This window comes from Cynocephalus volans, chromosome 3 (assembly GCF_027409185.1).
Source record: "Cynocephalus volans isolate mCynVol1 chromosome 3, mCynVol1.pri, whole genome shotgun sequence".
NCBI classification, from domain to species: Eukaryota; Metazoa; Chordata; class Mammalia; order Dermoptera; family Cynocephalidae; genus Cynocephalus; species Cynocephalus volans.
The window spans coordinates 27,059,101-27,073,856 of NC_084462.1; the positions used below are offsets into that span (position 1 = coordinate 27,059,101).

Below are 14,756 nucleotides of genomic sequence, written 5' to 3' on the forward strand. Positions count from 1 at the left end.
TCCACCTCTCCCAGTACCTTTGCAGCTCATCCATGTTGGATGCCCACTCTTGACCCACTGGGTGTGGGTTGTCTGCCTGACCCGACCCCAGGGCATCTCTCATCTTTGCCACTACCCCACGTAAATCTCAGTGCTCTCAATCTCCCTCAGCAAGACCACAAATGAGGCAGATGCCATGGGCAGGTTCAAGCTGTATCTTTATACAAAAGCCGTCAACACTATGGATCCATCAGCATGCTGGTGCAGTTCACACTGGCCCATCTCATCACATCTGGGGCAGAAGGGTCTGGGTGGGGGGATGACTGCAGGGGAGATACACTGCACAGGCCTGGAAACTTCCAAGCACACCAGCTGGGAGCTCCCGAAGGGCAGAGACACAGACACAGGGACACTATATAACCAAGAGCACTGCACACACGACAGGAAGGGATAGTGGAGTTGGAAATGGCCACTGACCAGCACGGCCTCTTCTCCCACATGTCCTCTGGGAGGAGCCCTGGGCCTGGAGCTAAGAACCCCAGCTGTGCCACTACAGGGCACGGGACTCACATGTAACCACAGTATGCCTCGCTTTCTGCATCTGTAAACTGGGGACAATAAACTGTACTTCACAAAGCTGTCATGAGCATAAATGAGATTGAAATAGGGACATTTATCAAAGTACTCAACACAGAGCCTGGCACATAAAGGTGTTCAATAAATAATTTTTTGTCAAGAAAATCTTAGCTCAGAGAAGACCTTCTTCAGAAGGCCAAGATGTGAGAACTTCCCTAGAAATTCTCTCTCAGGGCATCGGGACCCTTGAGGACTCCTTTGAGCCTGCAGCCCCAGGAGTGCCCAGGGCCCCAGAATACACCGTGCCAGGGCAGCTGACAGGGGCAGGAGGCTGGACCCCCAGGGAGGAGCCTGCAGAAGCTGGGTAGACACTGGAGGAGTTAGGGTTCGGACCAAAGTGATTCTGCACATAACACAGGCCGGAGGCAGGCTGGTATGGAGGCAGGCTGGGTGTGTGCCCTGGAGCACAGGCTGGGCAGGAGGCTGGTTTCTGACCACTGGCATGCTGCATCTGGGTGACGGGGTGGCTTGGGGACAGGTGAGGGTGGCAGCTCTGCGTGGGGTAGGAGCCGGGCACAGGGTTCAGCCTGGAATGGAACAAGAGAATAAATGCTCACTCAGGTAGGAATGCCAACGTACAAAGAACCTTGTCATTCCACATGAGGAAAGTGCAGTGTTGCTGTCCTGCTTGACATTACACGTGTTGGACATTTTCTGTGACTAGCTCCAAGTACCAAGTGGGGAGTAGGGTTAATCTCAACGGAACAGAAAACAGATGCTCAGAAAGGGAATACCCACTCACAGTCCTACACAAGTCGGCAGTATGAGGGTCTGCAACTGAGACCAGCAGAGGCATAACCTACTCACAGCAGCTGATAAAGCACATGGAGACAGGACCAGGTCACAGCAGTCAGTGTGTTTGTGACTGGCTCAGAAATTTTACCCAAAGAAAACACAGCCACCTGTGGAGGGAGGGATGGAGGGCTTGGGCCTGGGCCCAGGCCTAGTCTGGTGTGAAATTTTCTACCTGTGACTTCAGGAATTAAGATTCATAGCTCAAATTCCTGTCTGGCAGGAAGTGGAAGTGAGGGGCTGCTTGTGCTGAGGTTAAAGACCCCACTACAGACACATGTGGCTGGGAATATGGATGGAGACACAAGCCAAGGGTTTTGTCCTCTGAACTTTTGTGCACAGTTCCAAATATGGAGAGTGAATGTCAATACAACTGATGTTTGTGTTAGGTTTTAGACTCAATCTGTACACATTTCAATTAAAACATGACCTTACAAATTAGCTGCTTAAGTCCAGGTTCAGGACACTTCATGTAACAGTACTTCTCATGGCATTAAAATTTTTTTCTTAACAAGAGCCTTCAGGGAGACAAGCTGTCCAGATGGCCAGCTTGTCTTTGGATGTCCTCTATAAAAGAAGGACCAAGGCTACATGAGATCTGGCAGCTTGCCTAGCACTTTCCATCTGAGAGTTAATGAGCCTGGCCTGGAAAACAGTAAAGCTTATCTTCTCTTGATGGGTGGCCAAGAAAACCCTACCTCTCAGGTCCCGGGTTGTGCCACCTCCTAGGCAACACAGTCAGCTGTGTGTACTGTCTATGCTTCTTATGAGGGCTACCACATGCCACAGTCCAGTCTGACCTGCACAGGGTGCTTGTCAGCATTGATAGATGGTTAACAACATTAGACAGGGGCACTCCTACCCTGTCCACAAGTCACTCAGGATTACACGCAAGTGTCCTCAAGTGTCTTTCCTTTCCCATTCCTGCTTGGTCCCTACTTCAGACACAGCTGGGCAGAATCCAGAGTGCTCAAAAGACACTTGTGTGCAGATTTTCAAATGTGCCCACACTCTATTCCTTTATTACCCATGGCACTGAACCAGCCACACCCTCTACAGGCTCTGGAGATGCTTTAAGAATATGACTTAAAAGTTCTGGGACTTACTTCCGGCTCTGGGCTGCCCTTCTTTCAGCTGAAGACCCTGAGACGTACTTGAACATGGATATCCTCCTCATCAGGCTGAAGGGGAATGTCTGATCAAGCTTCAGTGCGACTCGCTCCGAGAGGTCGATGGAATAGCAGTACGTGAGGCCATCTGAGGTTGGCATATTAAGTAAAACTGGAGGCAGCAAAAGGGAGGAGGGCTGAATGCGCCCCACGAAGAACACAGGTTCCCATGTTACCTACAGAGGCATTAATGCTTACTACACCACAAAGCTCAGGGGAAACTGAGAGTCAAAAGTTCCTATCCACTAGACCTCACAGGGAACATGGCCCAGCAGCAGGGGAGGGCAGACAGTGTCAACACACTCCAACTACCCCTATGCCAACCCAGCCCATCTCCTGAGCCTTCTGACCACTGCAGCCACGGTCACAAGCCAGCACACACTCTGTCCTTCCAGTGGGACGAGGCAGGAGGCTGTCCTAATATCCTTCAGAGGGACCGATACCTTCTTGTACTTTTGTCCCCAATGGAAGGCACCCTACCTCAGTGTGACCAAGTGAGCTTCACCTGGGGCTCTTTGGCAGTGCTTCTCCCATTCTGTCACATCTCATCACTGGTGGCATCCTGGTCATCTGACCTGTGTCAGCCAACCACTGCCTAGGCAGGCACAAAGATTCAGCCTTCACTTTTTCATATATCCTTTCTACAAATATTTATTGAACATCTATTACATGCCTGACTAAGGAATAAGTAATAAGTGCCAGACAAGTAACAAGTAATTGGGGTAGAATAAGGGGTGATAAACAAAAGCTTAGCTATGGAAGATATGCTGGGGACCCTAACCTAGTCTAGGGAGAGTGCAGAAGGCTTTCCCTGAGGAAGTGACGTGGATGCCAAACCCTAAATCGCGAGTAGCAAGAGCAAGGAGAGAGGCAGTGGTGGTGGAGAGAAGGCTGTGGGGAAGCACCACCTCGAGGCAGTGTCCGTAAGTGGAATGCAACTAGCATTCTGAGCAAGACAATTCTTTGCTGGGCTGAACTGTCTCACTCATTACAAGATGGTTAGCATCCCTGGCCATCGGCCACTAACTAACTAGCAGTAGCACCTAGTTATTATGATATCTAAAAATGCCCCTGCATATTTCTAAACTCTTTCAGGGAGGGTAGTGTATCTCCAAATACTGATACCTGGTGATAATCAAAGCTGTAAGGAAGTTGTCAAAAGTTGTCATGGCTGATGATTTCAGAATGATCTCAAGAATCTATTTATTCTGCTTCTGAGTCTGATGAAGTAATGATACTAGCTAGTCTTTCCACCATAAATAAATATAAACCAGGATACAATATATTATACAATTGTTTTTAGACTTTGGACAACAAACATTGCCAAACTGTGATCCCTAAGAAAAGGGAAACAAACGAAGTGAATCCAAAGATCACACTGGCTTTCTGTTATGAGGCACTTTCCAAACTGCAGCATGAGTGCAGCATTTGTTGCTGAGCCAGAGAGACAGATGAGTTTGGGGAGGATGAAGTGGCTGGGATTTGTAGGTTAGAGTGCTGGAGAGGAGGGCGCTACTCACAGATGGGGCTGGAAATCTGCATAGGAGTTCCGAATCTGTAGCTGAATATTAAGGTGCACATGCACAGGCTGAGATTCCTCAAGCCAGGCAAGAAAATCTATTGGAGAAACAACAACTATTGGAAAGCTGTGAGCTTGACAATTCCTAGAGCTTACAAAATGTAAGCTTGAGTTCCAACCAGACAGAGTGGAGAGATCTCACTGAACATCCAGGATGTTCGGGAAGAGATCTCCAAAAAGGCAATGCCTTAAAAATAAGGCTAAACTAGCAGTTGAATGAAGGCTACTCTAGACTCTCCCTAAAACAGCTTAAAAACAAATCTCAAATTTTAAGCCAATCTTCAAGCAAATTAACTGCCTATCAGAACAAAAATCAATACTTTAAAGAAAATCAACAAAACCCAGCCCTTAATTATATAGCATTCACAGTGTCTAGCATAAAATAATTACCAGACATGCAAAGCAGCCTGAAAATGGGGTCCATAATCAGGAGGAAACCCAGTCAATAGAAACAAACAGATCCAGAAATGGGAGAGATGATGGTATTATTAGATAAGGATTTTAAAACAGTTATTATAGATACATAGGTATATAAAAAATAAGTATTTAAAGGAAAACATAAACATAATAAAGGAACAGATAAAGAATCTCTATACAGAAATGAAAACTTATAAAAATGCATCAAATGGAACTGAAATACAAGCATGTGAAATAAAAACACACAACACGTGAAATGGGTTTAATAACAGATTAGACACTATAGAAGAAAAAGTCATTGAACTTGAAGGCAGGGCAATAGAAACTATCCAAACTGAAGTGTAGAGGGAGAAAAGGCAGGGAAAAAAGAAATGAAGAGAGCCTCAGTGACCCACCAAACATCAGGTAGTCTAACACATATGTAATTGGAGTCCTAGAAGGAGAGGAGAAAATAGGACAAAAAATTTTTGAAGAAACAATGACCATAATTTTTTCAGATTTGATGAAAATTCTACTCATAGATTCAAGATCAATGAATCACAAGCAGGATAAACACTAAGAAAGCTACTGTAAGGCATATCATAAATAGCTGAAAACCAGTGATAAACAAAAAATCATGAAAGAAGCCATTACATAAAAGGGAACAATAAAAATGATCACTAATATCTTATCAGAAACAATACAAGCCAGATGATAATGCAATGACATCTTTAATAGTACAAAGGGAATCTAGGGGGATCAGAGAAGGCTAGAATCCTACAGTTAGTGAATTAAAAGTACTTTCAGATAATCAAAAGCTGAGAGAATTTGTCACCAGCAGACTTGCTATAAAAAAAAATGTAAAAGAACATTCTTTAGGCTAAAGGAAAATGATACCAGATGGAAACTGAGACCTAAGCAAAAGAATAAAGAGAACTAGAAATGGAAAATATGTGGGTAAATGTCTGCTTGTTTTTTAATTATATCTAAAGTGGTATATTATTTGAAAGTAGTCTGTGATAAACTAAAAATGCATATTGTAAGCTCTAGCACAACCACTAAAAAAAGAAAGCAAAGAGATATAGCTAATAAGCAAACAGAGAAGATTAAATTAATTACTAAGGAAACATGCAATTGAAGGCAGGAAGAGAGGGAAAAAAAAACAAAGAACATTTGAAATAAACAGCAAGCTGGTAGACTTAAACCTTACCATATCAAGAATTACACTAAATGGAAATGGGCTAAACATGCCATTTAAAAAGTAGAGGTTGTCAGACTGGAGAACCAACTATATGAGGGCTCTTCAAAAAGTTCACTAAACGGTTTGAATTATTACTTTTTTTTTTGGTGGTTAGCTGGTAAAGGGATCAAACCCTGGACCTTGGTGTTACCAGTACCACACTCTAACCAACTCATTATCTTTTAATTCTGCTTTTCCACAAACTTTTTGAAGTACCTTTGTATGCTATCCATAAGAAATGTGCTTTAAATATGAAGACACAAATATGTTAAAAATATAAGGATTTAAATATATATACTATGTAAACTCTAATTATAAGAAAGCAGAAAGCTAGAATAACTATATTAATATCAGACAACATAGACTTTAGAGTAAAGAGTAAAACCAGAGATAAAAAGGGTCATTTCGTGATGATAAAGCGTCAATTCACTAAGATGACATATAATCCTAAATGTGTATCCACCCAATACAGATCTTCAAAATCAAGGAAGCAAAAACTGACAGAATCGAAATGCAAAAATAGACAAATCCACAATTATAGTTGAGATTTCAAAAGTCCTCTCTCAGCAATTGATAAAGTATAAGAATATAGAAGACTTGAACAACCTCAAAACCCTGACCTGAGATATATAGAACACTATATCCACCAACTGCAGAATGCACATTCTTTTCAAATACACACAGAACATTCACCAAGATATACCAAATGCTGGGCCAGAAACAACTAAAAAGAACTGCAGTCATACAAAGAATGTTCTCTGACCACATGAAATTGAATCAGAAACCAGTAACAAAAAGAAACCTGGAAAATCACCAAATATTTAGAAATTAAACAACTCATTTATAAATAACCTTTGGATCAAAGAAGAAATCCCAAGGAAAATTAGAATTATTTTAAACTGGTGATAATGAAAACACAACATATCAAAACTTGTGGGTTGCAACTAAAGTGGTACAAGCAAAAGAGTTTATAGCTTTACATTTTTATAGTAGAAGTTAAAGGTATAAAATCAATGAAATTAAGCTATAATTTAAAAATAGGAGCTAAGTAGCCTTTGTGTTGCCCATTCCCTTTTGGAAACTAGTGAATGTGGTAAGAAAAAAGGCATAAATTAAATGCTTTTCAGACTTTCCCTGCCCTTAAATTTGGTATCTTTTGTGTAGGAGCTGCATAAGTAACAGTTCATGCTTTAAAAAAAAAAAAAAAAAAAGCAGCTATGCTCTCAATCACCTGTATTTATACACTATCCCTAACAGCTTATAGAATCCTAAAATGGAAGACATTTTAGGAGTGTACCCTGTCTAACCCCCAACACTGCCAGTTCTAATGTTTAAAAAACCCCACTTTGTATCTCAGAATTTTTTTTCCTAATTGCCAGAATATTTTTTCAAAGGCTGTAATGCTTACCCTGTTTTTAACCACCCATATGGTAAAAGCCTACCTTTCTTTCATTTTTTTTCCCTCAGAAAAAGATCAAACCTAACAAAAACAAACCTGTTTCTTATTTCTTTCATAGACAACATCTCCAGTTTACAAGTATCCCAGATCCTTCTAATGAAAACTCTTTTCATAATTTAGTTAAATGTAGGTTTATACCTCAGCATACAAGAAAAAAAAAAAAAAATCAAATCAGCATATTTCACTAACTGGCAGTGCTAAGCTGGCTTGAGGAGACAACTATGCCGATATTTTCCAGATGAGGAAATTCTGGCTCAGAGAGGGGAGGTGAACTGTCCAAGGCCACATGGTTTCCAAAGCTGAAGCTAGAACCTAGACTGCCTACAACTGAGCCCAAGACTCTATCTACTTGACACCCCAGACTCTCCAACCTGGTTCACCCTTTGGCATGGTATCACTCTACAATTCTCTTCTAGGAAGGATACATGCTAGCCCAATTGAAAGTCCACAGACATTACTGAGGAAAGATGTCTGGGGAATGAGCCAAGAGGCGCCCAGCAGGAGCCATGGCACCAGTACTGAGGGCACAACCACACCAAACACCAGGGCCCGCCTCATCCGAGAGCGGACGGTGGTGACTCCCAGCATGGCAAAAGCCACTGGGGTGAAACCTCTGGCATCCTCCACCTCTCCCAGCTTCGACAGCGATGACACAGCCTCAAATGACAGGAAGATAATAGCAGAGAAGACGGCGAAGATCAAGGTGAAGAAGCAGTGGCGGACGGTACCCACGGTTCTCTCAAAATTGCCAGCAAAGCGCCAGATGATGATGGCACCACAGAGCAGCGAGACTGGATTCTCATAGACAAAGATGTAGGTCACCAGCCTGTAAACTGAAGAAGGAGCTGGGTTAGAGGCCTGAAGCTGGGTTGCTTCAAGGAAGGAAACCCACCTTGGAAAGGGAGTAGCTCCCATGACAGAACTGACAGCCAGTGAAAATCAGCAGGACCCAAGACAAGCAGAGGGAGGCAACAGCGAAGGACTCAAGACTTAAAGTAGAGGCATGAATGTTTAATCCCTGCTCTCTCCCAGACCTGCAGTGAGTCTATCAGTAACTGCCTTCCATGTGGAAAAAGAATAATACTTTTTGGCATGGAGTGGTCTCTGAATCTGTACAGTGCTTTATAATCCTTGTTTAAGGTTTTAATACTGACCTACCTCACTGGGCAGTGTGAGTGTTAATTAACTGTAAGAGCTTCAGGGTGGATTGAGTGGGTGTCATTTAACACTCTGTGTGCCAGTCTCCTCAGCTGTAATCCTGACCTCTCCTTCCACAGTGGCTGTTCAGAGGAAGAAAAAAGGGACCATGAATTATTTTGCAGCTATAAGAATTATAAAACTATCATTAATAATACAGATATAGAATTAGAAGTCTTCTTTGGAAGTGCTTATCCAATCTTACAGGTAGGGCAATGCTTTATGTGCAATAAGCCAGCAAAGAATCCCACTTTTTTATTCTTCTAAAAGCGGTTATCTCTAATGTACATTTATGTCCCTGCAGGCCAAAACACTAAACTGAAGGATGGAGACTGATGAAGTGACAGTAATTATTAAATGTGGGACCCTAAAGACTTAGAGTGGAACCTTTGCTCTATCACATTCAGGCTGGCTGAGCTTAGTCAAGTCACAGGCCCTATTGGCTTCAGTTTCCTCACTATAGAGTGACAGGGTTAGGCTTGAGGCCTTTAAAGGTCCTTATGTATCTAATGGTCCATGAGCCCCACACCCAAGGAAGCTATGCACTAAAAAAAAAGGGGGGGCCCAGTTTAGGCTGGCATTTTGCTTCTGTCTCGGAGGAGGTGCTGCATGTATGTAGAGTGGGGGAAGAGTTTTAGATTTGAGCAGGGAAACAGGCTATGGGACCCTATATCTCAGTCAGGCATCTCCAGAAGGCTTCATTATCTGAAGAGTACTTCATTATTTGCTTAGTGCTTCCAAAACTGAAATTCCAAGTATAAATGTGAACAGATTCTAGAAACTACTCATTATGATTTGGGAATTATATACTCCTTGGCTCTAGTCCCAAAGCATCACAATAAAAGGAAAAACTTGGGTTCCTGTCTTAATTGTATGACTTAATAGCTCTGCGATTCTCTGCATTAAGCCTCATCTCAATCTCTTCTAAATAACGGGCAATAAATAAATAAATAAATAAATAAATAAATAATAAGGGCTACGTCATGGGATTTTTGAGATTAATGCACGAGAAGTGTGTTTTGCAAAACAGCAAGAGCTACACAAATTTCTCGTATTCTTCCCAGAAAGGAATGAGGAAGAAACAGAGACTAGAAATGTATTTTACGGACGGATGTTTATACTTAAACTGCAAAATTTCTCTCCCCCAGAGAAAACAAGCACCTCCTCAAAGGCAGAAGACCCTCTCCTCCCCACAAGATCTGGGAATTGGAGTCAGGATTAAGATACAAACGAAGAAACAGAAGAAATTCCAAAGCTCAAGAGGGCAGGTCGTTTAGCTCAACTCTCGTGATGAAGGTGAGAAAAAAAATTTTTTCAGTGGGGCTTAGGCCTAAAACAGACGTAGGTGCGTATATGAAATGGGAAGGGGAGAGGAAAAGTCCTTATCCTCGGAGAGCGAGCATGGGTTTGCTAGCAAATGGTCTGGGGGCCCTGACCAGCACGGTGACGACAGGGAAGGGAACAAATTCGGGTAGGAAAGGGACACAGTGATGACGAAGACGGTACTCTGCAGAGACAAAGACGTCGAAGATGGGGAGCAAGGGCCCGTGCTCACGGCTGGTCCTCGGGTGGGGAGAACGGTGACGCGGACGGAGACGGGGGCAGACCGACGGCGAGGACTGAAGGGGCGAGTCCTGGGAGGCTGGAGCCTGGGACAGGCGAGGTCGGAGCACAGGCTCGCCCCGCGATCGCGGCCCAACCCCTGCTCACCTTGCCAGTTGCGCAGGGCCTCGGACTTCAGCGTGAGACCCGAGGGCGCCAGAGGTGGCTGCAGCAGGAACAGGCGGGGCCCGGACACCAGCAACGACAGCAGCGCAGTGAAGAAGGTGGCGGATGGCACCTCGGGGCACAAGCACCAGCTCCGACACCCGGGCCCCGAGCCCGCCATGGCCGCCATCGTTCCCGCGCCCCGCACCTACCGTGGGTCTCGGTTCCTTCCGCCTCCCCGCGGCTGTCTCCCTGGCAACAGCGGAGGAGGTGGCCGGAAGCCCCGCCTCCCAAGGCCCCGCCCCCCAGGGCCGCCCAATTGGATCGCACCGACCAGCCCTCCCCGCGCGCGAGAAGGCGGGAGGTGCGGTCTGCTCCTTCGGGCTGGAGCAGCCTTGGGGCTGGCATGAGTCGGGTCTGCGCGCCGCTTTGGGGGCTCGAGTGTCCCAGCCGGGGTTTTGATTTCATCATTCCCGTTCTAAATACCTAGTGATTGTTGTGCTTTACGGCTTATCGAGCGCTTTCATACCACACCCCCTTATCTATGTTCATCCCCGTGATACCAAAGAGGAACTGAGGTCTAGGAGGTCCTTGGGTAATTCATTTAAATGGCGAAGACAGAATCAGAACTCGGGTCCTCCCGCTGTGGCCTGGAATTGGCCAAGAGTAGCCGGGGCAGCTTCAGTGGCTGGATTGGAGAGGAAGGGGCGGGAGACGGGGGAGGGATTCTGTTTGAGACGAGTTAAGGATGTAATACTCATAACACCTTAATAATCAAGGTCTATTTCAGGACTTTACAGTATGAAAAGCGCCTTCGCCAGAGAACAGCAGTTTAAGGTAGACAGCTGGAATATTGTTTCTCTGATTACAGATGCTCCAAAAGGTGAAAGAACTTGCCTGAGGTCACCAGTGGGAGGCGGGAGGAATAGGATTTGAATCCAGGTTTGCTGGATCCCAGTGTTTGCCCTTTTCACTCTTTGTCTCAAATATCCTGCCCACTACTGTATGTAAATTTGACTTGAGACCACATAGACTCCTGAAAATTAAACAAATACTTTACCTTCTGTGCTGGTTACTCTCCGGTTGCTCCGTTCTGGAATCCACTCTGCTCCCCACACCCCAAAGGGTCTGTGTCCCTCTGCAGCCAAGGCTCCTGTCAGCCAGCCCCTCCTCCACAGCTCCAACTCTATGGAGGTCTGTACCGCCATTTCCTTCCTTTTTCTTTCAGACTAGGGGTGCTAGTGGCTCCCTTTGGATGCTAGTCCCTGCGTCCCTCACCATGTCTTCTCTGTTTAATTCCACAATACCCGTTATTCCTTTCAGTTGGAGCTTTAAAGGTTGCTACCCTTTTTCTCCCGTGCCCCCAATACACTCTCCCCTCACATCGTGGAGGCGTTTGGCTCCTTCCCCATGAACTGCCCTACTGTTATCAGCTCCATTCCTTGCCCACTGCTGCAGGCTTTGGTTTTACTCAGCTGTAGCTGCTGCCCCTGCAGCTTGGCAGCTCCTGCTGGCTCTGATGGAAGGAGGCATTCCTCCTGGGGCTGCTGCTCAGCTGCCATAGCTCCCTTGCTCCTAGAAGGACGTTTACCTTGCATTTGCAGGATCACGATCACTGATGAACTTCTTCCAAATTCCTGTAGTGCTAGGAACAGGAAGACACTCTGCCAGGTCAACAGCTGTTTGCATGAATGCTGAAGCTGTGTCATGATGAGACACATGTCCAACAAGTCTTACCTCACGTCAAACTTTCCTTTTTATCATAACCACTCCAAACTTAGTGGATAAACTATCAACTTATTCATTATTTTCCATGATTCTGTGGGTCAGCAATTTGAGCTGGGCTCAGCTGGGTGGTTCTTCTGCCAGTCTCATCTGGGGCTACTCATGGGGCTGCTGTCAGCTGGTGGGTTGGCTGGGGACTAGCTGGTCTAGGGGCCCTCAACTGGATGACTCATCTTTGCTCCACAGGGTTTCATCCTCCAGTGAACTAGCTTGGTCTTCTTCATAGGGTGGTCCCAGGGAAGCAAGAGGGGAAAGGACCCATGTGCAAGCACTTTCCAAACCTCTGCTTATATCACGTTTGCAAATGTCCATTGGCTGAAGAAGTCACATAACCAAACAGAACCATTGTGGGAGGGGACTATACAGAGTGAAGGGAGGTATGATTCCTTGGGGGCCATTACTGTGGCCATCTACCACAGGTACCATTTAGGGGCCCTGTCTTTTGTTGTTGTTGTTGTTGTTTTTGTCTGTTTCTTTTTTTTAAAGATGGCCGGTAAGGGGATCTTAACACTTGACTTGGTGTTATCAGCACCACACTCTCCCAAGTGAGCCACGGGCCAGCCCTAGGGGCCCTGTTTTAATGTAGATTTTATTATTGTCTAAGTATGTAAGGCCAACAGATCAGAAGACGATTGCCGATTGCCGTTGAAAAGATATTGTGTTATACTCACTGATCCCAAGAGAATGGGGCATGCCACGCTACAGGGGACCACATGGGGAAGCATCAGGATCAGGCAGGAGGCAGAGTGTGTGGGATGGGGTGACTGTGGGAAAGAGCTTTCACTGTGGTTTCTGCAGGAAGGAATGGGCAAGGCAACATGGTTATTTTGAATACTTTCACAGGCTCTGGGAATATGGGCTCTCCTTGGTTGTCCGGCACCTGGCCCTGGGGTGATTAGGGCAAGTGGACAGTGGTCTGGAGTGTGACAGCCTGGTAAAGGAGGTGGTTGAGGTGTGGGCTCCAGATTGGTTGGTTTACATTTGAAAAGTGTGCTTTCGAGTGAGTTGTTTGCTATCTCTAGGAATAGTCTAGCCCTGGGGGTAAGGATGGGGCCGGGGCAGGAGGGGATGAGCAGTCCCAGAGTCAGCAAGGCCCCAGATGTCAAAGTGTCAGAAGAGAGGAAATAAAAAACACAGTTAATACAGAACCAGGCTGCCTTTATCCACTCAGGCACCCAGGCCAGAATCCCAGGCTTCATTCCTTCAATGGCTCCCCACTTTGGACAATGTCCAGATTCTCTGTATGTCACATCCTGTGAACTTGCCACTCTCTCCTTTGATTTTCATTCCAGCAGCACCAGACTGCTTGTTGTTTCCTGATTGCTTGGGCTTTGTTCCTGCTGTTACTTCTGCCTGGAATTCCATCCGCCATCCCTGACTGGTTAATAAGAATCACGATAACGGTGATAGCCCGTGCTGTGTATCAGGCACTGTTGCATGCTTTTTACATACGGTTGTTCATTTAACTCATGACAACCCTGGGAGGTTGGCTCCATTGTTATCCCCAGTTTATATATGAAGCAGTGGAGACACAGAGAAGCAAAGTAACTTAAAATTGAGCAACAATTCTTCCAGGAGTCTTCTGACTTCCTCTCACTCCCAATCTTACCTGACTTAGGTGCCCTGTCTCTGAGTTCGCATCATGCTGTCTGTGATGTGCTGTCATGACACTTCCTACATAACATTGTAATTGCTTATTTGTGACACTGGATCGTGAGCTCACTGCGGACAGAGGCCATGTCTGATTTATTCCTGTGCCTGGATCCACGACCCTAGGACAGGGCCTAGCAGAAAATGCACCCTCAGAAAATGTTCAGTGCAAAGTTCTTAACCCTGATGTCTCTGCGATCTGACCTTCTACTTCCCTTCCTTGTCCCTTCTCCAAAAGCCTGGGGGCCTCATGTAATCAGGACCCCTGGGGGCTGCTGTAACACCAGCCACTATCATGGGGACATTTAACACTGGATTCCCGGTGAGAATTTCAAGATACTTCTTGAAGGGGACCTGCGGGGCTATACCATAAGGTTGGCGTGGCAGGTCAGCCCACCTGCTCTCCACAGGTAGTATCTTCTGTGTTTGCTGTGCAGAGGTTTTAGGCTCTGAGGCAGGTGCAGGAACAATTAATGTTCCCTCTGAGATCTTTGAGAAGCAGCTGGTGTGGAGCTGGTGGAGCTCAGGCTTGAAATCAGTAAGAAGCAGGATCTCATCCTGGCTCTGTTCCTCACTGGCTGAGTCATCTTGGGTAAGAAAGCCTCAGTTTCCTCACCTGTAAAATGGGAACTAAAACTTATCTTGCACAGTTGTGATGAGGAAACAGATGAGAAGGCTGTGGCTCAAAGGGCCTAAGGGATGTGAAGAGATCACACTGAAGGTCAGTGCAGGAGCCAGGATTTGAACCTGAGCTCTAGGACTCTAAATTTGTTCCATTTCAACCATTATACATGGCAGGTATAACATGGTATTTATGTCCCAGTTTGTGCGTCTGTCTCCCTTCCTAGACCATGAGCTTCTTGAGGGTCAGGACCATGTAGGATCCTGCACTTAGTAAGCCCTCAGGAAACGTCTGGAAGGAATGAAGGAATGAGTGCTCTTTGAATCCCTTGGCTTTCAGTGGAAGTTTTTACTCTTTTTTTCATGTTTGGTGAAACCTAGGTCCCTTTCTGAGAACGATGCTTTTTAAATGTATAAAACAAAATACATCAAGTTATCAAGGAAGCTTATGGTTGTCAAAATAGTAATAAAAACAAAGTTGTGACATAGTACTACATGTACTTCTTCATCAAGGTGTTAAATAACCAAGTCTCACAGCAGGTCTGG

The 14,756-nt window shown here is 45.4% G+C and overlaps 1 protein-coding gene and 1 non-coding gene across 5 annotated transcripts; one reads left to right on the plus strand and one right to left on the minus strand.

Moving 5' to 3' along the window:
• Positions 1-203: 203 nt before the first annotated feature.
• RHBDD2 (rhomboid domain containing 2) lies at positions 204-10,372 on the minus strand. 4 transcript variants are annotated; one of them, XM_063091170.1, is made up of 4 exons: positions 10,158-10,372; positions 7,676-8,076; positions 2,514-2,664; positions 204-1,142 (listed from the first exon to the last, which is right to left on the minus strand). In XM_063091170.1, exons 2-4 carry the CDS (start codon positions 7,836-7,838, stop codon positions 785-787), a joined length of 672 nt encoding a protein of 223 aa, XP_062947240.1. In that variant the 5' UTR covers positions 7,839-8,076; positions 10,158-10,372; the 3' UTR covers positions 204-784. The 4 variants fall into 4 exon arrangements, with proteins under 4 accessions (XP_062947240.1, XP_062947237.1, XP_062947236.1 ...); XM_063091167.1 differs by having other exon boundaries at positions 2,514-2,688; positions 7,979-8,083; XM_063091166.1 differs by having other exon boundaries at positions 7,676-8,083.
• On the plus strand, positions 6,842-6,975 carry LOC134374414 (small nucleolar RNA SNORA13). The gene has a single exon (XR_010023262.1). It is a non-coding gene; the product is annotated as a small nucleolar RNA SNORA13 (small nucleolar RNA).
• Positions 10,373-14,756: the final 4,384 nt, after the last annotated feature.